The sequence below is a fragment of the Talpa occidentalis genome, unplaced genomic scaffold (genome assembly GCF_014898055.3).
Source record: "Talpa occidentalis isolate TD23 unplaced genomic scaffold, MPIMG_talOcc4v2.1 talOcc4.12, whole genome shotgun sequence".
NCBI classification, from domain to species: Eukaryota; Metazoa; Chordata; class Mammalia; order Eulipotyphla; family Talpidae; genus Talpa; species Talpa occidentalis.
The window spans coordinates 91,108,323-91,129,556 of NW_023601212.1; the positions used below are offsets into that span (position 1 = coordinate 91,108,323).

The 21,234-nt window shown below is 43.6% G+C and overlaps 1 protein-coding gene across 6 annotated transcripts in view; it reads left to right on the top strand.

Moving 5' to 3' along the window:
- The window catches only part of DNAH3 (dynein axonemal heavy chain 3), a 134,290-nt gene that overhangs the window by 900 nt on the left and 112,156 nt on the right, over positions 1-21,234 (top strand). For 5 of the 6 annotated variants that reach the window (XM_037507474.2, XM_037507477.2, XM_054693810.1 and 2 more), the window contains exons 1-11: positions 262-559; positions 3,829-3,937; positions 5,160-5,520; positions 9,401-9,505; positions 9,992-10,214; positions 13,218-13,284; positions 13,657-13,828; positions 15,564-15,753; positions 15,982-16,177; positions 19,402-19,527; positions 20,675-20,870. In XM_037507474.2, coding sequence (XP_037363371.1) covers positions 5,491-5,520; positions 9,401-9,505; positions 9,992-10,214; positions 13,218-13,284; positions 13,657-13,828; positions 15,564-15,753; positions 15,982-16,177; positions 19,402-19,527; positions 20,675-20,870 — 1,305 coding nt within the window. In that variant the 5' untranslated portion in view covers positions 262-559; positions 3,829-3,937; positions 5,160-5,490. Of the gene's footprint in view, positions 1-261; positions 560-3,828; positions 3,938-5,159; positions 5,521-9,400; positions 9,506-9,991; positions 10,215-13,217; positions 13,285-13,656; positions 13,829-15,563; positions 15,754-15,981; positions 16,178-19,401; positions 19,528-20,674; positions 20,871-21,234 lie in introns of those variants that run through there. The other variant, XM_037507475.1, reaches the window with a different exon arrangement.

Genomic DNA, 21,234 nt, shown 5'->3' on the forward strand with positions numbered 1-21,234 from the left:
CCGCAGGACGCGCCCTAATCCCCGCCCCTCAGCCGCGGGCCTGCCCCTCAGCTCCGCCCCTCGGTCGCAGGACGCGCCCTAATCCCCGCCCCTCAGCCCCGGGCCCGCCCCCCCATCTCCGCCCCTCGGTCGCAGGACGCGCCCCGAAGTCCCGCCCCCCAGCCGCGGGACCAACACCGAAGCCCCGCCCCTCATCAGGGGGGCCCGCCTCCTAAGCCCCGCCCCTAAGCCCCGCCCCTCGACGCGCGCTCGCCTCCCGACTCGCGCCGTCCACCGGAAGCGTCGCGGGGAAGCGGCCTTGGCCCAGCGAGGCGCTCTCTTTCCCTCAGCCTTTTGGCGCCACCATGACGAGAGCAAAGACGTTTACAGATGAACGAACCAAGGCTCCGAGAGAGTTGCCCTCTTAGCTTCCTGGCGTGGAGTGAGAATGCCCGGCCACAGAGGAAGGTGGCTTGCGGCTGAGAGAGGCCTTTCCCCGGGTCTTAGGGCTCCCCCCACCCCCAAATACCCCGAACCAGCCCTCTGGAGCCGCCCTCAGGTCAGGACACACAGTGATGAGGTATGGCGGTCCCTGGAAGGCTCTAAGCTTTACTTCTCAAATACGTATATTAAGAATCTGGGTTCTGGACTCCTGCTGTGAGGGAGCCCTCCGGTGTTTTTCTTTTTCTTTCTGCCTTATTTGGCTGAGCAGGATCCCTTCCAGCGCCATCCATGTTGCTGCAAATTGCATGACTTTATCTTTTTGATGGCTGAGTAATATTCCATTGTCTGTATGTACCACATCTTCTTGATCCAGTCATCTATTTAAGGGGCCAGGAAAAAGACTAATTATAATAAAGTAAAAATCAAAATCAACAAACAACTCTAAACCAGAGACACTACGTGGGGAGGGAGGGAAGGAGGGATTAGGGTCAAAATAAGGGGCGTGGGAATTGTATGGGGACTATAACCAAGATGAAAATGCATACATTGTGCAAAAATGAAAAATGATGTAAAAAATATATAAAATAAAATTTTTAAAAATTAAAAAAAAAAAAAAAAGAATCTGGATTATAGATGGAAAATCTAGTGCCGGAGAGGCAAAGTGACTAAACCCAAATCCCCCAATGCCAAAGCAGAACACACAGGGAAGGGGTTCTCAATGGCAGCCTGTGGACCTTTTGTGGGAGCATTCCTGTGTTGTGTTGTGGGGGCTGTCAATGCACCAAGGGGTTTTAGCAGCATGCCTGGCCTCCACCCCTAGTACTCTCCTTCCCTCCACTTGTGACCACTAAAAATATCCCCAAACATTGTCAGATCTGGGCGAAGATCACAGTCATCCCCATTGAGACCCACAGCCATAAAGTGTAGCTGGGGCCCAACAGTCCTGGGCTCTGGTTTCAGGCGTAACCTGGGGTGAATCAGCTCTGAGCTTTGGCTTCAGCTGTAAAACAGAGAGAGGGCTGGATTCAAGCAGTAATCTGCTATGAACTAGTTATGAGACATTTTTCATCCAGGGTCGGGTGGACCCACCTCTCCTGAGTGACCTGTGCCCATAGAGACCTGGAAAATAGCCCTTTAGGAAAGAGAAAAGCAATCGCAGGTTTGTAGTGAAGACTAGAACCACGATGGCTAAAGAACTTAGCACCTACCTGGAACATGGTTGGATTCAAAATATTCCATGATGTTACTTCAACCAACTCAAATTTCTAGAAATTATCAGGGTTGTGGATAGAGAAATGTACTTGGGGATACCAAAAATTAATAAGTGATCTTGCTTTATCTCCAAGGCTTAGAAAGGGTGGCTGATGGAGACAGGAAACATGAACTATTAAATGGCCTTAAATTCTGAAGTTCAAGCAATTTTTATCTAGCTTCCTGCACTTTGTTCAGCTGCAGAATGGTGGGTGCCCCGCCTAGGAAAAGGATGGTTTTGATTTTTGTTTCTTCCTTTAGGCCAAATATTGGGATACTTTGAAAATCTGAATTGAGGCGGCCACTGAGATTTTTGTTCAAGGGTGCCATCTAGGGGCGACTCTGTGACCCCTCCAATTCCTCCTACCGCTGGCATTTTTGTCAAGTGAACCAGGTTTTGCTTTTCCTGTGTGTTGGCTGCTGCCTCCACCACATTTTGTATTCCCTGATGCCTGGGACGGTAACATCAGGAGGACTTGGTTATTAATGGCCAATAATGATGGATCAATTAAAGAAATCCATGTGCAAATTCTTCTATACCTTTCCATGGTTATTTTGGATAAGCAAGTATTTCAGAATTTAGAAAAGGCCAGCCAAGATCACCAGGCTCTGAATAAGAAATGTGTGAAAATTTCTTGGCAATAGATTTGAGGCCCTAGGCTGTTAATGCCACAGAAATGGGGACAACCTGGAACCTAGCTTACCTCTTCACCTTGTATTGCCAGATTTAGCAAATGAAAATAGAGGACCCCCAATTCAACTTGAATTTCAAGTGTGCAACATAACTTTTTAGTATAAATATGTCTCATTTTCTGAGATACACTTACCCCAACAATTATTTGTTGTTTACCCGAAATCCTAATTTAACTGGGTGTCCTGTGTTTTATCTAGCAAACCTATGTATTTGGAGTTGTAGGGGTGGGGATTGAGGGGCTTGAGGCCTACATCCTTGCTTGGGAATTATCCAACAGAAAGTTAAGCCAAATAATTCTGGTGCATGCGAGGCTGGGGCGGGGGTTGGGGTGAGGAGAGAGGATTTGGTATTTTCATTCTGTTTGGCAGATACTTCATTTTCCACCTTCAGGTCGGAAGTAGGCTTTTGGTCAAATCCTTGCAGCAAGATTCCATAATGAATTATAGGATATTTAGCAACATCCTTGGACTTAACCCACTAGTACTCTTCTTCCCCTGGGGTTATGACCAAAAAAAAAAAAAAATCCCCCTAAATTGTCCTATGTCTTTGGAGATCACAGCCACCCCTGTTGAGACCCACTGCCATAAAGCATCCTGGTAAAAACTGTTAGGGGGAAAAGGCTGTCCTAAAGCTAATTCCATACAGGCTTTGTGGCCTCCACCCCCACTCCAGACCAAAGCCATCAGGACATTGGGAAAGACAAATCCCATCACCACCAAAGGGAAGGTGGCTGGGACCTGAGGGTGGGGTTAAGCAGCCAGGGTTGGTATAAAACCAGACACATGGGCTTTGGGAGGGTCCCCCTTTAGGCTCTCCGCCAGCTCACGGCGCCCGGCCAGCTCTCAGCGTGCCTTTGGGTTTCCAGGTCGGCGGACCTGGTAGGACGCATTTAAGACTTTATTTCCCTATTTTCTCCCTGAGTTGCACATTTCCTCATTTCCCCTTCCCTTGTAAATAAACTTTTTATTAACCTTTTGTGTGTGCCTGCAGTGGAGTATTCATAAGTCCCTTTTAAGCGCGCGGGTGCAGACCCACAGCCAGGCAACCCGTTTTATATCAGGACTGCTCAGTAACAAAACCATGGGCCAGGATCCAACATTCCTGGGCTCTGGTTTCAAGTGTGACTTTGGATGAATTACCTCTGAGCCTTGACTTCATCTGTAAAATGGGGAGAGGGATGGATTCAAGCATTTTGACTCTTTACCACTAACCCGCTGAGTGACTCTAGGCAGGTTACTTAACCTCTCTGTGTCCCAGTTTCCTCAGCCACAAAACTTGGGGTAATCATGACATCTATCCTCTGTGTTGTTGAGGGATTATGCTCATTAAGTGCTTAGCACAGTGCCAGCAGCAAGAATAGCTTAATAAATGGAAGCTATTATTACTGCTTTGATGTTCTTGAACACAGACTTAGAGCATGCTAAATTTCAAATGGAAACTTATCTCCTACTCACCCACAGGGTATGAAGTTCATGAGCCAATGCGAGGCCCTTTCCAGTTATTCATTTGTTGGTTCATGGCTGCTCGTGTTGTGGAATATGGGATTTCATGCTCATTGCAGAAGGGCAGGTAAAAACCCCATTTCTATCTAAGGTCTCAAACTCTGCTACTGGCTTATTGATTGCAAACACTTCTGGAAACTGTCTATGTCCTTTATGGTAGAGAGAAATATAGGGTGATGCAGAACCTCAGGGTTGTTTTGAAAGTATGGAGAGCCCAAATTTGAGGAAGAAAAAAGAAGGAGAAGTGGCAGAACTTGGAGCTCTGAGTATTTGTGGGAGGACCTCAGAAACATCTGTGTTCTGGGCAGGTCTACGGGAAAAGCGCTGGACTCCAGAGGAATAAGGACAGGGTTCAAGTTGCACCAGCACCGCTCATGAATTATGTCAACTCAGGAAAGTTATGTGTCTCTGTTTCTTTCTTCTCCTCCCTCAGATGGGAATATCAGATAGTTTTGAGGAAAATCTAGTGTAAAAACCCAGATATATATTTATCACACCTCCAATGACTCAATAAATCTAACTTGGTTTTGAGAGAAGTTTGAACACAACCATGTGACATGAGTTTTAAATGTTGGGCACTGGTTAATACCATTAATTTGTACATGAGACTATATGTATGTGTGTCTGTATTTATTATAAGAATGGTTTTAGCCACAACATATATAGAGTGCCTTCTATGTGGGGTGACCAAACTGACCCAATTTGCTCAGGACTGAGGGGGTTCACAGGATGCAGGACTTAACAGGGTTAAAACCCAGAAGGTCCCACCAAACTGGGATTAGTTGGCTATCTTTCTCCTGTGTGCAAGTATCTCATTTAAGGCATTACCTCATTAAACATTCACACTTACTCTGTGTGGTAGTCTTCACATCGCTGCCATTTTACATTTAAAAGCCTAAGAATTTAGCTGCCATACTGTGTGCATTTAGACCTCCCCCAGACACCTGCCCTTGTTGCCATTCACCTCTGCATTCCTGCATCATTACAGAACACCCTCAATCTCCCCCTCTGTCAACACTTCCTGCTGACCAGCTCCTGCAAAGGAAAAGACCAGGTCACCGAGCTGAATCAAGCCTAGTCTTGCATTTGGGCACAGCAGAGGCCCCTCCTTCCTTAGCAACAGACGCTGAAGCCTAGTTACTGGCCCCTGGGCCTGCCAACAAACACCACCAAGGACTACTGGGGAGGAAAAGAGAGAAGAGTTCAGGCCACCAGGGGTATTTTTTTGGGTGGGGAGCTTCCTCTTCTCTGTTTTATTATGTAACTTTGCTTCAATTTACCCTCTACAGTGAATTTGCTGTGTTCCTGGAAAAGTAGCAAAGAAGAAGAGTGGCCACCGCTGGAGGAACAGCAGCAAGCCCAGCAGAACCTAGTGCTGCCTCTTCATTCTCTAGCTTCCCTTTTCTCTCTTTCTACCAGGGAACTCTTTGCATGGCTAAAGTCTATGACCTCAGAGGAGCAGCCCTGTGGATGGAGCTTTCAGAACTTCTGGAAAGTTCCATTTTCTGAGTCATTCCCGTGATGCTATAAGGAAGTGTGGGCTTCAGAGCCACTAGTAGGAGAGGAAGAAACTGAGGGCTCTTTATTCATATTTTAAGAGGGTCAGTTAGAATAGACAACATGAGTGACAAGGATTGTTTATCTCAGAAGGTAGGTGTGAATTTTAATGTGTATTTCCTTTTTCTTACCTATGTTTTCAACACATAGGGAATCTGGAAGTCGCTGGAAAGGGAATGTTTTGATCATAAACCAACTGTCCTATTAGATTACTTTGAACAAGCGTGTTAATCATTTTTCTCTTTTGTCCTTTTTAGTATTTTTGCTGAATTAGGTTGTTAATTATTCTCAAGTTTCACTCTGAGCATTTCAGGAATAGACATTTGTTATTCATTTCCTTTCCTTTCTAGCCATAGGCCATATATTTCCATCCAGTTATATATCAGAATATCCTGGGGAAATATCCATCGTGAAAACATAGAGAGTTGGCTTCACTCCCAAAGTCCAGAAACTTGGAGTTGGGCCCTGAAAATTGTATTTTTAACTAAGACTCAAGTGTCTCCACTCTCTCAGGTCATCAAGGGAGAATTTGGGAGCAATGTCTGTGCAAAAAATGGAAACATCACGTGTAGTCAGAAATCACCCTTACGGTAGCAGTTTTACCCAATTGAGGTACCAGAATCTGGTTATAAAAGACAGACCCCATGAGGTTCTGATTCATGAAAGTGCCTGGAGGAGCACTGTAAATAGAAACTTCATGAAATTCGAGTAGATTTGTAAAAAATTACTGAGTCCACTCCCTGAAATGTAAACTCCCTGCAATTTACCAGAGAAAACACTTAAGCATTAACATTTTTCACAAGCCATTTTGCATAACTGGGTAGTTCTTACAAAACCCTCCATGTCTTTCCTCTTGAAGTCACCACAGAGATTTCTTAGCCAGGTATAGTCATAAAAACTCTCTTCACCATGTTGTGTAATTGATTTCTAGTCTGCTGGCTTGTGTGTGTCTCACATGTTTCTGTCCCACACACTGAGATGTTTTCTACTCTCAGGGTATTTATGTCTCTCTGTGTATGATTCTTACTCTGTCTAGCTCAATGTTTGATTTATTCTTTAGAACATCTGCATCTCTCCATTGTGTTCTGCAAAATGCTTCATGTTGGTTTGCTTTCTTGCAAAATGTTGTTTTGCTTTCTTTATTTTCCCAAGAAGGACTTGTCTCTTTGTCTGATGACTCAGCTGCCTTTGTGTCTAACCGTTGCCTCTGTGGATAACCATCTCTCAGTGTGGAGGGACATAATGTAACTTGATCTGGATCAACGAGAATGGAAATCTGTGGGTTCCAGTAACCAAGAAGTCCAAGTTGGATTGAGGGGTCCAGTTGAGGTCATTGAGGCTCTTTCTTCTGGTGATTCTACTTTCTTCAATGTTAACATAAGTCTTCCCATATAAGGCAAAGTTAGCTGTTGAGAGCACCTCTTTCTCAATGGCTCTCGTGAAAGTGTCAGGAAGGACTGATGAATCCAGCTTGGATTAATTCATTCATTAACTAACCAACCACTGTGTCTGGGAGGATGGATGATTCTGATTGGCTAAATCCATGTCACAGCCTCCCCTGGAGCCAGGGTCTGGAATTAGCCCATTCTACAGCTGATACTAGAGAAAAGCCCATATGTCCACTAGGAAAATGTCCTCGTCTTTTGATAGGAAAGGTAACTTCCTTGTTGATGTCAGGGCTGAAACAAGGTTTACCCCATGATGAGCATTTCCAGGATACCCTCTGAATAATGTTAACATTCTCCTTGACTGCAAGCGGTCAAGGTTTTTTGCTTTCACTACTCCTTCCCACTCCTGTTGTAACTTACTCAAGCTGTCCAATATTTGTGGTATTTGCCTGTTGCTCTTTTAATAAAGATTTTTATTTGAAACAGATTTAAAATCTAGGTCAAGGGAAAGATTTTTCTCTGACCACAAAAACTTCTTGCTTGCAAAGACGAAATACAGACAGGCCTAACTTATCAATATGGCTTACATCTGGGATCCTGAAGGAAATCAGGAATGACTTCATATCCCTGAAAGTCCTGCTGCCCAAATCTGCTGTGGATGGGATTGCACCTGTTTGGATGACCAGGTTTCTTTCAGGTCAATGCTGGCTGCCTTTTTCCATTTTGTTTACCACCTCGATGCAGATCTGATACTAATTTTAGTTGTGAAGGAGGGGGCTCTTGGAGAGGATTGCTCAATTCTTAGATCCTTGAACTTGAAATCAAGAGCAGAAAGACAGTGATTATGATTTAAATAAATCAACAAAATGAGTTCTCAAAGCTGATAAAAACAGGGTTAGAGAGTCTCAAACTCATCATATTTAAGGTGGAACCCAAGCATTCTTATTTTTAATGAAGTTTGTCCATGGGTCTGATTTTTGGGACCCACTCAGTTAACAACTGAGTTAGGTTGTTACATCAGCGGGCCTATTCTGTATTTAAATACCCCAAGCTCAGCGTGCATCTCTGTTTATGCGTTTGGCTATTTTTGTTTAGTTTTAAGAACAACATCTTTCTGAAATAATTTTCCCTCTGATACTTCCCATTTCCACTCTGGATACAGAGTGAGGTATTTTGAAAAGCACGGTGGCTAGGATGCATTACCTAGCCTCTCTGAGCCTTAGTATCTTCCATGACTACAACATGGGTATTAAAAAAATCTTGTAAGGTCCTGGCACATAACAGATATCCTGAATTCCTGGCATATGTTAATTTGGAATAATTATTGTTAATATTGTTGATAATATTGTCATCATTACTATTCTTATGCCTATGAACTAGCTCAAGCTTTAATTTTGTTGTTGTTGTTGTTATTGTTGATACTTGTTGAGGTTGAAGCAACATGAGGGGTTGATTGGGTCTGGGGGTCTGAGATATATGGCCCCTACCTTGCCACCCACAACCGGTTACTCTGCATGACATAATTTGCTGCCCCAAGTAAGTTAACTTGATCCAGTAATGTCTCATCTTACATGGGAGTTAAATCCAATGTTATTACCTGAGGTAAAAAAAATCACAGAGAGTTAAAGTTGCCCTTGAAAAGTCCTTAAACCACCCTTTAAAGTGCTATTCAGCTATATCTCTCAATAAGCCCAGGCAGATAGTTTTCCTCCAGTATTGAAACAAATTTCACTCTTCATTGCAGCCGCAGAGGAAGTAGTTGTCTTGCAGAGAGGGACTGCAGAGAGGACAAAAAACAAAAACAAAAAAACCAACAACACTCACCGTGTTGTTTGTTCAGTGCTGCAATTGCTTTCAGTTCTGTGCAGGGGAGGCCCTTGGGAACTGAGGGAGCCACCTGTTCAACCTTACCTGAGTTTCACTGCTGCCTGGAGTCCACTCCAAAGTATACTCTCACCGAGAGAGTGGTGAACTGAAACACCCACACTATTGAAAGGAAATTTTCCCTTTTCACAGAAAGAACAGAGATTTGCCTAAAAATCAAGCCCTATAATCACAACCCAGGGTAAAGTAATCAAGAGTGTCGTTAGAATTTGTGCTCTTCCCCTTTCTGGGGTATGGGGGGAGTATCTGAATTTGCTCATAGAGGGAAAGTCAAGGAGAGAAGATGCTAGAGAGAGACAGATTGATGATTGAAAATGAAAATGTTTTGCAGAATAAAAATAGCCAAAGAAAACAAACTGGCAAAACAAGAAGTACAATTTCAGACTTCAAGAAAAATATACCGATTATCAGAGGGGAGGGAAGGAGGGAAGGTGACTGTGGTGCTGGAATTTGGGTGAAGGATGAGAGGCACGTGCACATGTGGAGGTGTAAAGCTGAACTAGTGGCAAGTCAATAAAACTTAAAGACACCAACAAGAAAAAATAAAATTGAAACCTATACAAGGGGTAGGGGTGAGAAGGGTGTTTTGTGGGCAGAACTCTGTGTCTATAATCTCTTCTGGACACTGCTTTTCTTCCTGACCTAGAAGCTTGGACATTTTCCTAACTCTTGACATGTGGCTTTGTCTTCATTCCCCACAGATCTCCAAATGTGACTCGATACATCACATGAGTCACTCCCATGCACGGCCAGAGCTGCCCCCTCTGCCTGTTTCTGCTAACGAGGAGCCATCTGAACTCTATCAGGTATGTTCACCTGCCTGCTGCTCTGCTGCTGATACAGAGGTGGGCAAGGCAGCCTGGACAGGTGGGATTAGTTGCTTTGGTCATTTCTGCCACCAGATGAGGCTGCAGCAGACGAGAAAGCTTCAGGGTGGTGAGCTCAAGGGTGGTGAGAATCTCATCTTCTCACTCACCTGCAGTGTTATTCAAATTCTGAACTTCTGCATCTGTCTTTATAAAATGAGAGTGATTATTTCCACCATAATTGTAGCAAATTGATGCAAATTACCTGACTCACAAATTTATTGTTGCGCAAAAGCCAGCTATTGACCTTGACATCTGAAGTCTAGCTCACAGCAGTCAGAGAAGTGCAGTTGCCATTCATTCAGAAAGTAATTGCCCTGGGTGTAGAAGGAACACAGCCTGGGGCATGTGGGTCTCAGTGAGTGGGGCCTGGGCTCTGCGGCGATGTCCCCCACCATGTCTCACTTTGCGTTTCTCCCTTTGTAGACAGTCATGTTGCACAGCTTCTACCCACCTTTGATGCAGCGCACATCATGGACCCTGGCTGCACCCTTCAAAGAGCAGCAGCACCACCGAGGACCCAGCGACTCCATTGCCAACAACTATTCCTTGAGGGCCCAGGACCTGAAGCTGAAGGATTTGAAGAAGGTTTCCCTGCCGGCCATCATCAATATCCCTAGGGAAAGGACCGTTCAAGAAAGACCATCAGGTATATGTGGCAGTGTGCCATACCTGCTCAGAATGGTCCTTTGGAGTGAGATTTCTCCTGGGTTCCAGTCCTATCTTCACCTCTTGCTGAAGCTAATTCTGGACAACCTCATGGAGCCTCAGTCTCTGCATCTATGAAATGGGAATGATTGTAATGGCTAACATGACATGTAGCATTTACCATACGTATGCCAAACATTTACCATGCTTATGGCAAACACTGTCTTATGTACCTGTGTTGATTGCTGTATAAAAAGATTAACCCAAAATTAATGGTTTAAAACAACCACCATTTGGTATCTTACAGTTTTTGTGGGTCAGGAATCTGGGCAAGGCTTAACTGGGTGCCTCTGGCTTAGAGTCTGCCACAAATGTCACAATCAAGATGTCAGCCAGGGCTCCAGTCATCCCAAGGCAACCATGGAAGGATCTTCGCTTCTTTCACATTCATTCACCACCTCACACTGGCTGTTGGCCATACACCTCAGTTTCTTTCCACATGGTCTTCTTTCTAGGGTAGTCCATGACATGATTTCTGGCAAAAGCAGAGGAAGAGAGCCAGCAAGACAGAAACCAGTCTTTCTGGTTTAATTTTGGAAGTAACCATCTATCACTTTTGGCTAGAAGTGTGTCACTAGGGAGTGTCTACACTCAAGGGGATGTACAAGAGCATGGTACCAGAAGCTGGGGCTCACTGGGGGCCACTTGGAAACTGCTTACCCCAGTTCTTTGTATGTATGAATATTTAATCCTACCATGTACACATATGTATGGACACAGCACAGACACCCATATCTGCTTAAGGCTATTTTTTTTTAGAGCTGGGGTATAGGCTAGAGGTGTGGGGGTTGAGAGGATTCACCAAAGACAGAGTGGGGAACAGAACAGGCAGATTGATTGAAGTATACTGCTGAGAGGAGCAGCAGGCGAGTCAAGAGAGATCTGCTGTGCCTTGTGGGCTGCTCCCTGGCCAGCCGGTGGATCAAACTTGTGCTGCAGTGGCTGCAGACAGCTTCATAGGCTGCGTCTTGTACACTTGTGCCACCAGGGAGACCCTGCTTAAGGGCACTTTCAATGATTCTTGTTAGATGTGTGTTGGAGCCTCTCAATCTGTCCTCTGTCTCAGCCTCATTTTCGTATTTTTCTTTTTTTTCCTCTCTGCTGTGTCTGGGTGAATTCCTCAAATATGTCTTCTAACTCACTAATTTGCTCTTCAACTCTTATTTGTTTTGAGTTGATAATGTCTAAGAATGGCTTTTGTTTTAAGTTCAATATCTATTCATGCTCAGATTTTCTCATTGGTTCTACTTGTGGGTACCTTCTTTGCTGATCTCTTATTCCTTTCCCAAAGGCATAGCCCTTTCAATATCACTTGGAGGATCCTAAATATTTATCTTGGAGCTGTGTTGATGTAGCCATCTCATTACATTTTGTGAATCTATTGATTGTTGGGCTTATTGATTTTCTTTGTGTTGATTTTTCTCATGTGTTCTGGGATTTTAGTTTGCAAGCTCACGTTGAGTTATTTCTCCTCGTGTTGCTACATGCATCTACCCAATTTTTATTGAGGTATAATTCACATACAATAAGATACATAGGTCTTAATGGTTCAGTTCACTGAGTTTTAACAATGATGTATACCAAACAAGGTATGGGGCCTTCTCATCACTAGAAAATGCTCTTGTGCTATTTTCTGTTTAGTTCTCTCCCCTACCCAACATTCCAGGCCAGAGGAAACACTTTCTGTCACCATTGATTCAATTGCTTATTCACAAATATAAGTGTAATCATATTTACATTGATTGTACTCTTCAGACCCTTCTCAATCCAGCTTTTTATGTGTGTATATGCCTTCATCTCACCTTTTAGAATGCTAAATTAGGACCAGATCTTGTACTGAGGCTTAGGTCTCCCATCCTAAGGTGAAATTTGGGGATCTCTCATAGAACTGGTTCCTGAGACAGTATGTGTCTTGAAGTCATTACTGTCAGCCTTTCTCTGCTACCTCTGGCCACCATGTGAATTGAGGCTACCTGTGCTTTATCTGCAAGACAGTGCTATTGACTGCTCAGCTTATCTTCATGGGCGGCAGTCTTGCTGTAGTCCTGGCTTTATGCTATCAACCTAGTCCCAGTCTCCCACAATCGTGGCATGTTTTTGGATTCTGTTAATCTCCCAGGTATCAAAATTCCACTTCCTCCTGCTTCTGGACCAGGAAGCTGATGATATGGCTATTTATACTGTGTTTATTTTTGGCCCACGTAGAAGACAATTTTAATTTTAAAAGACTATTTTGTCTACTATTGTTATATTTAGAGTAGATTAAGGGATCAAAGTATGAAATCAAAATATATCTTGACTGGGATTTGCTTTGATTTCTTCAAAGTGCCAATTTAGTATGAATATGTCTTTAACACTTCTTTATTACTAGTTAATTTTCTTAGGCTAGAGACTGTAGCAGGTAGTTATATAAAGTTTAATAATATAGTTTTTATATCACTTATTAAATTTACAATTACCTGTATTTATTGCAAATGATATTGGTTTTTCTATATGCAGTAATTACATCTCTTGCAAATGATAGTTTTTTCTATTTGTGATACTCATCTATTCCTTTTAAAGTAAATATATTCAGTTTAAAAGCCCGAGTCTATTTGGACATAAATTAAACAATAATACACCCAATGTTTAGAAAATATAGCATATAGGTTTGGGTAATGAGTTGAGTAGGCAATAATTAGTATTTGTCAGATATGTGGGAAAAATACAAGAGATGCTCATCCCCCTTTCACAGCTGGGGAAGCTGACCCCAGGAGTGATGAAATCACCTCCTCAGCATCACCTGGTAACTAGGAGCGCACATGGGACAGGAGCCCACATCTCCTACCTCATCCCACCACACCAAGCCCACTTCCCTTTGTGTGCTGCTGGACTGCCCTGAGAGTCATGTGCCTTGGACAGAGGGTGAACCCTCCTCTGATATCTTTCTTCTCCACTCTTCTAGCATATAAATGCTCACTAGAGCCCAGCAAGAAGAAACTGAAGTTCTTCTTCAAAGAGGATTCCACTGGGTAAGATGTCACTGTGCGTCCAGTGGAATGCAGGACACTAGGTTGAACTGAAGAAGCCTGTGTCCTCATTAGAGCCACGTTCTGCTTCTTGGCTTTAAAGTTTTCCCAGACACCCAGTAACTCATGTTTTTTCCCACCAATTCCCTCAACCTATATTTTTGTTAGATTCTACAAATTAACCAACTGAGAAAAACCAATGCTGACATACCTATGGGCATTCTGTGGTTAGAAGTCATCATTCGGGTGCATACACCATTAGGTGACACAGAGGAGAGGGATTCTGGCGCTGAATGATACATCAGGTTGGAGAAAGCAGCCTGAAATCACAGTACTCTACACAGAACCAAGTGCTGAGCTATGTCTACATTTTAGGTCCATGTCCTGTAGCAACTCCGCCTTCCAACTCGTGAAGAAGTCACTAGTGCCACCTTTTGCTGTTCCGGAAAGCAGGCCCATGAGTCCAGAAGAACAGATTGGTGTGATGTTACAGAAGGAGATGGAAGTAGAAAGTAAAGAAACCAAACCATCTGAATTAGACTTGGAGGTATGTTCTTGTTGCTTTCTTTGTCTCCACTTGCTAAGGGTTACTCTTGAAATTTCAGTGATTCTGAAGTAGGAAGAACAGCAGCTTTACCTGGGGAATATTTTAAAAATACCAAAGTCCAGACTCTGTATGTGCATGGGTGTGTGTGCGTGCATACATGTGTGTGTGAATTTTCTGTTCTACTAAGTCTTAGAAATTGGTGCCTTTGGGTCCACTTAGAATATAAATTGCAAAATGGTGGCCTGTAGGCTAGGCTGGCCAGATTTTGAAAAACAAAAACAAAAAACAAGGCACCCAGGGCTCCCCGGTGGCGCAGCGGTTGAGCGCTGGGTTGCGAAGCTGCCCGCGGCCTCTGCGGCACCGGTTCGATCCCTGGCTGCTCCCCGGCCACCAGAGGAGGGTCCTACATGGCGCGCAGACCTCTCCTGCCGCCCGCTGCTCCCCTCAGCAGTGTACTTCGGTCCTTCTGCCTGCTCTGCTCCCCGCTCTGGCTCTGGTGAATTCTCTTACCCTCCTGCGATTCTGACTGTACCCAGTGCTTGTATAAAGAAAACAAACAAACAAACAAATAAATAAATAAATAAATACATGCCTCTAAAAAAAAAAAAACAAGGCACCCAGATAAATTTGAATTTCAGATAAATAATGAATATATTTTTAATATAAGTATATTCCCAGTGCACTCCTTTTTCTTATTGATTCACTGCTCTTCAAAACTGTATATGTTTTAGGGGATTCCTATTGCTCTGGTATGCAAACTGGGGTGTAGATTGGTCGAACAACTTGTTCAAAATTACACAGAGACAGAACTAGGACTTAGACAAGCTCTAGCTGATACTTAAGTCTCTTAAGAGCTACACAGAATTTCTCAAAATTTCCCGAAGATAAGAATCACCTGGGGTGCTTGTTAAAAGCACCAAAGTGCCTGTGGGAGTACCTGTGAATCTGCATTTTTAGCAAGTCTCTCCCTGAGCCCAGGCAGGGGAAGTTTGCTTTTGTGTGTAGGCAGTTTCCATTCAAGGTTGGTGGTCTCTTCTGATCACCATCAGCATTGAAGCTCAAAGCCAGTTTCCAGCCCTTTCCTATAGTCTCTGCTTCTCATGCTTCTGAAATATGATTCATTCCTGGAGCCACTCAGCCATCCAGCAGCTTTGAGGCCAGACCTAAATAAACAAAACTCCCTGCAGTCGCCAGGTCACATTGGCCATTTTTCTTTACTTCGTGTGTCTGTGTTGATTTTCTAAACTCAAAAGCCCACATTTGGAGTAAACGAACTAGCATAAATCTCACTCAGACCTTGCGGGTATTTTTCTCCCTACTGACAGCAACAAGCTACAGATGAAAGTGCTCTGCAGAGATCCTTGTTGTCGAGGAGGCTGAATTACTTGAGTCCATTTTAGGGGCTTGCTTTCCTCTTCTTAAAGTTCACCATAGATGTTTCTCTGTTCCCAGTCTCAGTGCTCGTTTCACTCTTCCTGTCGGCGTGGCATTTGACAAGTCCTTCCCTCACCCTGCTGAAATCTCTCTTGTTTTGGTTGAATCCCCCAGGGTCATGGGGGAAACTTACTGGCCATGTCATTACAGTGAATGAAGGGACAGGCCCAGAAGATGTGATTATAGCGAGTGAAGGGTGGGGATGGTGCAGTGTGAACACCTGGGCAGCTGACAGGTATGAACAGGTGGGCACAGTTCGCCACTCACGCTCATTTTCTTGCTGTTGGTTTATTTATGGAAGAGATACAGTTACTATTTGACCCATGGAATCCCAAAAGAAATGATTGCTGCTGAGGAAGAGGAAGTGATGACTCGGATTTTAAAGCTGATTTCTAACACACTGCTGACGAGTCCCAACCTGGAACCTCTATTGATCGTCCTGCTGAAAGAGAAGGAAAGTGACTATTACAGCAGTCTCATGAAAAGTACTGGTAAGGCTGGATGCAAAGGAGCAGGGGGCTCCCATGGGGAGGGCACCTTCTTTGCGCTATCAGCCCACCCTGTTTCCTTATACCTGGGGCATGACCTGTGACCTTGTGAATGGGGGAGTGTTCCCAAGGCAGAGTGTAAGTGACACTACTATTCACTAAGCATCGAAGCTCAGAGCAGAGCGTGAAGGTAATTGCTTCCTGACGGTATTTGCCCTCTTGGTTATGTAGTTGATTACATCCTCATGGACCCAATGGAGAGAAAAAGACTCTTCATCGAGAACATCCCCCGAGAGTTCCCTCAAAGGGTGATTCGGGCCCCGGTGCCCTGGCACACAGTCTACAAGCAGGCCAAGAAGTGGAACGAGGAGCACCTGCACACGGTGAACCCCATGATGCTCAGACTGAAGGAACTGTGGTTCGCAGAGTAAGATGCCACCCCTCCCTTCTCATTTTCTTCGTGGCTTCCACATGTGACATCTTATCCTGGGCATAAGCCCTTGAGGTGAAATGACAACAGTCCTAGACCCAAAGTACACATGAACCGTAATAGACAACTCCCCCCATCGGGCTGTCACTCTCATGACATCTCATATCTGGTGCCTGTCTCGAAGCATTGAAGCTTACTGGTTAAGAGCACTAACTTGGACCTAGCCTGCTCGGGCCCAAATTTTAGTGGTACTGCTTCATGGATACCAAGTTAGATCCCTCTCTGTGCCTTGCTTTCCTTGTTTCTAAATTGGAGGTAGTAAGAGTTCCTACCTGATAGGTTGATAGGGTTGATAGGTTGATAGGGTTGATAGGATAACCTAATACATGCAAAGTACTTAGAACTGTGCTTGACCTAAGTACCTGTTGAGCGTTAGTTAGCCATCGCTTCCATTCTGACATATGGAATTGTAATTGTGAGTTTACTTGTTTGTCTCTCCTTAGCCTATGACATATGTGGGGTCTTGGGTCTTATTCCCTCAGTGCCAGCACAGGGATGGCAAGCAGTTATATCCACTGATGACCAACTGGCTGTAGGAATTATAGGACCCCAAAGGAGGTCCTATAATTTTTCTCTATCATTTTTCTAAATAGATATGTAATTTATAGATAAGAAAATGCATCCCTTTAAAGTATACAATGCAGTATTTTTTTAGTATATTCACAAATTTGTGCAACTCTCCCCACTGACTAATTCAAGAATATTTTCATCATCCCCCAAAAAAACCCTCTACTTGTTAGCAGTCACTCCCCCTTCTTTCTGGTCAGCCCCTGTCAACTACTGACCTGATTTCTGTCTTTATGGATTTGCCTAGTCTGGCTATTTCATTGAAATGGAATCATACAAGATTTGTCTTTTTGTGTCTGGCTTCTTTTACTTAACATAGCATTTTCAAAGTTCATTTACATTGAAGCATGTATCAGTATTTCATTCCTCTTTAGGACTAAATAATATTCCATGGCGTGACTGTACCACCTTTTGTTTAGTCATTATCAGTTGCTGAGAAGAAAAACTGTTGCTTTTTTATGGGCTCCAAAAGTTGGGGTACATATCCTGATAGAAGAATGAGGCCGCCAGCATTCATGGAAAGATGAGGCTAATGAAATGATGAGCTGGCCTCTGAGTTCCTTTTACCAAAAGTAGACACAATTTTTTACTTAATTTTGATTGACAGAACTTATCAGTACCTCAAGTGCTTTGGTGGGTGAGGCTATCTGGTATGTTTTTTTACAATCAAATGAGCAGACGTTAGTCAGAGAGTACAAAGTTCCAGCTATAAGATGGGGATTTAAGGTACAGCGTGGTGCAACGATACTGTTTATAGGCCTGAAAGTTGCTGAGATAGAAAATCTTAATGTTATCAACACATACATATACACACACACGCACACACACACACACACACAGAGTAATTATGTGGAGCTGTTAACTAACTTTATTGTAGTAATCATTTCCCAATACATATGTGTTTCAAACATCAGGTTGTATACCTTAAACTTTCCAATGTTATGCGCCAACAATATCTCAAAAAAACTGGAACAAAATTGAAAAGAAGTAAAGGAGAAGAGTAAATTGTAATTTAGACTTGGTCAAAACGACCCAAAGGTTTGAATAAGTTTAGTGATAATGTTTAACTGCTGAGGAGAAATCATAATTTCTGAGTGTGCTTAAAAGTAATAATGTCTACTGAATGTTTCCTCAATTGCAAGGATCAGGCGCATTTTAAACCTTCTTATTTAAACATTAAAGCTAATATGTACTAAAAAAAGAAGCATGCGATAAAAATAAATATGTAACGGGATTCAAAACTTCAGTATCTTGGCTTCCAAACCATGAGATATTTGTTCATTCATTCATTCTTATTTATTTAACAAATAGTGGCCAGCTTGTGTTACATGCTAAGCATTAGTTTAGTGCAGTGAACATAGCAGTGAGCTCATCATTCCAGGGAAAGACAGACAATAATGTAGTGGATAAGTAAATTACATGGTATGTTAGAGGAATGGAAACTCTGGAAAGAAAACTTAACCATGGTAGTGGAATTGGGGGTATGGTTTGCATGGCAGCTGAGGTGGGTCTACAAGCCCCCAAAGCACTTTAGTCTGAATCTGAAAAATCTCCCACCCACCCAGCCCCCAGCCCCTGCCTGACCTGGTTGAATGCAGCCGCACACCAGGGTGCAGAGCTTGGCAAGCAGAGTACCCACTCATTCTGGCATCTTGGGCGGGGCACAGCCTGCACAGCCATATACACAGCCGATTGGCAGGTTTTACTGTGAAGGTGACATCTGGGGTGAGGGTGAGAGTCAACCCTGAGATACGGCGAAGAGGTTTGCAGATAGCAGGAATAGTCTGCACAAAGGACACAACAGCCATGTCTAGTGAGTGTTCCTGGAGCAGAGTGAAGGGGAGGGTGGTAGGAGAGAGGTCAGAGGAGGAGCCAGGGAGCAGGCTGTATGGGGCCTGCTGCCCGTCAGGGTCCTGGCTTTTACTCCAGAATGGGAACTCACTGTAGGGTGACAAGCAGAGAAGTGATGTGATCTGACTTCAATTTTAAAAGACTCCCTGGGTTGGGTAAATGCTTTTCTTTTTACTGGCTGGCCTTTCTATACCTTCACAGTGGCAGGAGTTAGAGGACTGGGAATCTGGCCTGGGATGCAGGGGAATGAGGGAGGTCAATAAAGTGTTTTTGGTTCAGACCAACACAGTCCTCCAAGTCATCTTGAGTAGCTCCCCCACAGGCCACTTTGAGGACTGGGTGGAACCCACAGCATGAAGACGGTACCTCACTCGCCCTGTCCTCCTTTTCTGTGTCTGCTGTTGTAATGTGCTTTGATTTGTCCATTTGGTATCCCATTTTTCAGCCAGCAAGATACCAGGCCAGTGCCAAATGCCCTCTCCCCAGGTGGGCCACCTAGAGTGGGATACACAGGAAGACTCAGCAAACACCTGTTGAGTTGACTCTTTTATCTCCTCTTTGAAAAGATCTTATGGACTAGCAATTCCTCCTCAGATTCCCAGATTTTTCAGATATAATTACTTTTGATCTGCTTAAATCTCCTGTCATTGAAAAATGAAAACATACGCCCTTCGAACCTGTGCTACAGAGTTCGTTATAAAGTGTCCTCCCAGTTTATGAAGTTTTTCCATCTTTTTTGGCAGATTTAGAGACCTCAGATTTGTTCGAACAGCAGAACTACTGGCAGGAAAATTGCCTCTGCTACCACATGAATATCGGGAAGTGATCCAGAATCACTGCATGGAATTGCGTCAAATTCTCCTCAACAAGTCAGTGCCTGGTCTCAACGGGGCTGCATTCACAGTGTCACATAGGCCACTAACTCTCTGAACTGAAACTGGTTTTCAGTCTGGGGGTTGCCTAGTTTGCTGACTTCCCACTGACATCTTTCTCTGTCCTCTTCCTTGCACACTGCTATCCCCTAACAGCTTTTTGCTGCTGACATTCACTGCGCTTTGACCCTCACTCTTAGTCTCTCTCTGCCTCTTTGAAACCCCCTCACAGTGTGGAAGGCACCACTCCCATTCCTTCCCTCTGAAATCCTTTAGGCCTTGCTTTTGAGGACAGTGCATTTGAGTGACTTGTAGACAGATGGTCCAGATAAACTCCAAGGTTAGGGAATTCTGTTACTTAGGCAATCTCCTTTCCTTTGAAGATGTGTGCAGGAATATATCAGAGCCAAGGAAATTCCCTCATGTAAAATGTTGATGAGAATCTACCACTAGGTTTTCATTTTTAGAGAAAATGTATGTGCAATAGCTGGCACCTGGTAGTTACTCAGTAAATATAATTATTGCCTCTACAAGTTTGACTGTTATTGATACTTCTCTGATTGCAAGCCAGCAGTCAGAAGAGAGACATGACGGGATGAAAATGCCAATGCTTCCCACTGGGAATTAAAAACTGGGGGAAGTAGGAAGAAAGGAGCAATGAGGTATTCATTTCTTCTTTGAGTTTTCTAATTTCTATGCTCAACTTCTGAGCAGCCATTAACATACTAGATTTTCTCCTGTCGTTTTTTTTTTTTTTTTTCCATTTCTCCTTTTAATCTCTTCCCCTAAAAGACTCAACCAGAGGCCAGCCATCCTTCAGTAAGAGAAGTTGCACAGAACACTCTGGTTCTGTATGCCCCTCACCCCAACCTCCGATGATAATGGAGAAACTAAAGACTCTTTAAGCAGGACATGGCACCAGTATCCTCTGTCCTATTCAGTATTGCTAATGCAGAATAGTATCTCTATTCAATCTTATTAATTTCTTCCCAGTAAATGGGGGTTGGCCAGTGGCCAGGGATAATTACCCATCTGCAAATTTGCTTAGAAACAAGTGCCTTGTCATGGAGACTGGGGAGATGACTGAGGGGACTTCTTAGAGTTTGAAAAATTTTCTCAATTGAATACTCTCATATCATTCCAGATGGATCCCCACCTGTGCACAGCTTTTTGTGTCTCAGAAGGAGCAATGGGTCCATTTTGCACCCAAGAGCGACTATGACTCTTCTCGTAACATTGAGGAATATTTTGCTTCGGTTGCCTCCTTCATGTCACTCCAGCTCAGGGAGTTGGTTGTTAATTCTCTTGAGGACCTCCTTTCCTTTTTCATGATACACAAGGTATGTAGGGGGGCCAGGAATAGACACTCCTAAGGAGAATCAACTTTGATAGGATGAGGATTCCATCAGTTGTGCGCTGGGCCAGAAAGTAAAGTTCTTGATGTGCACATGCGTCAGATGTTTACCAGTTCATAAAAAATGATTTCTTTAAAAACACAGCTGACTTGCTAAAAATAATTGCCTACTAGCAAATGGTAAAAATCTATTGGAAAAATTGTTAAGAAAATTGGAGGAAAGATTGAACAAAATGGAATATATACCTTTTAACAGTAGGGCCTGTGGCTACCTTTTCATACTCTCTGTTACAAGAAGGGGGTGAAAAAATTTGCTTTCAATCTTTGGCTTAATGTTTAGGAAATGCTTT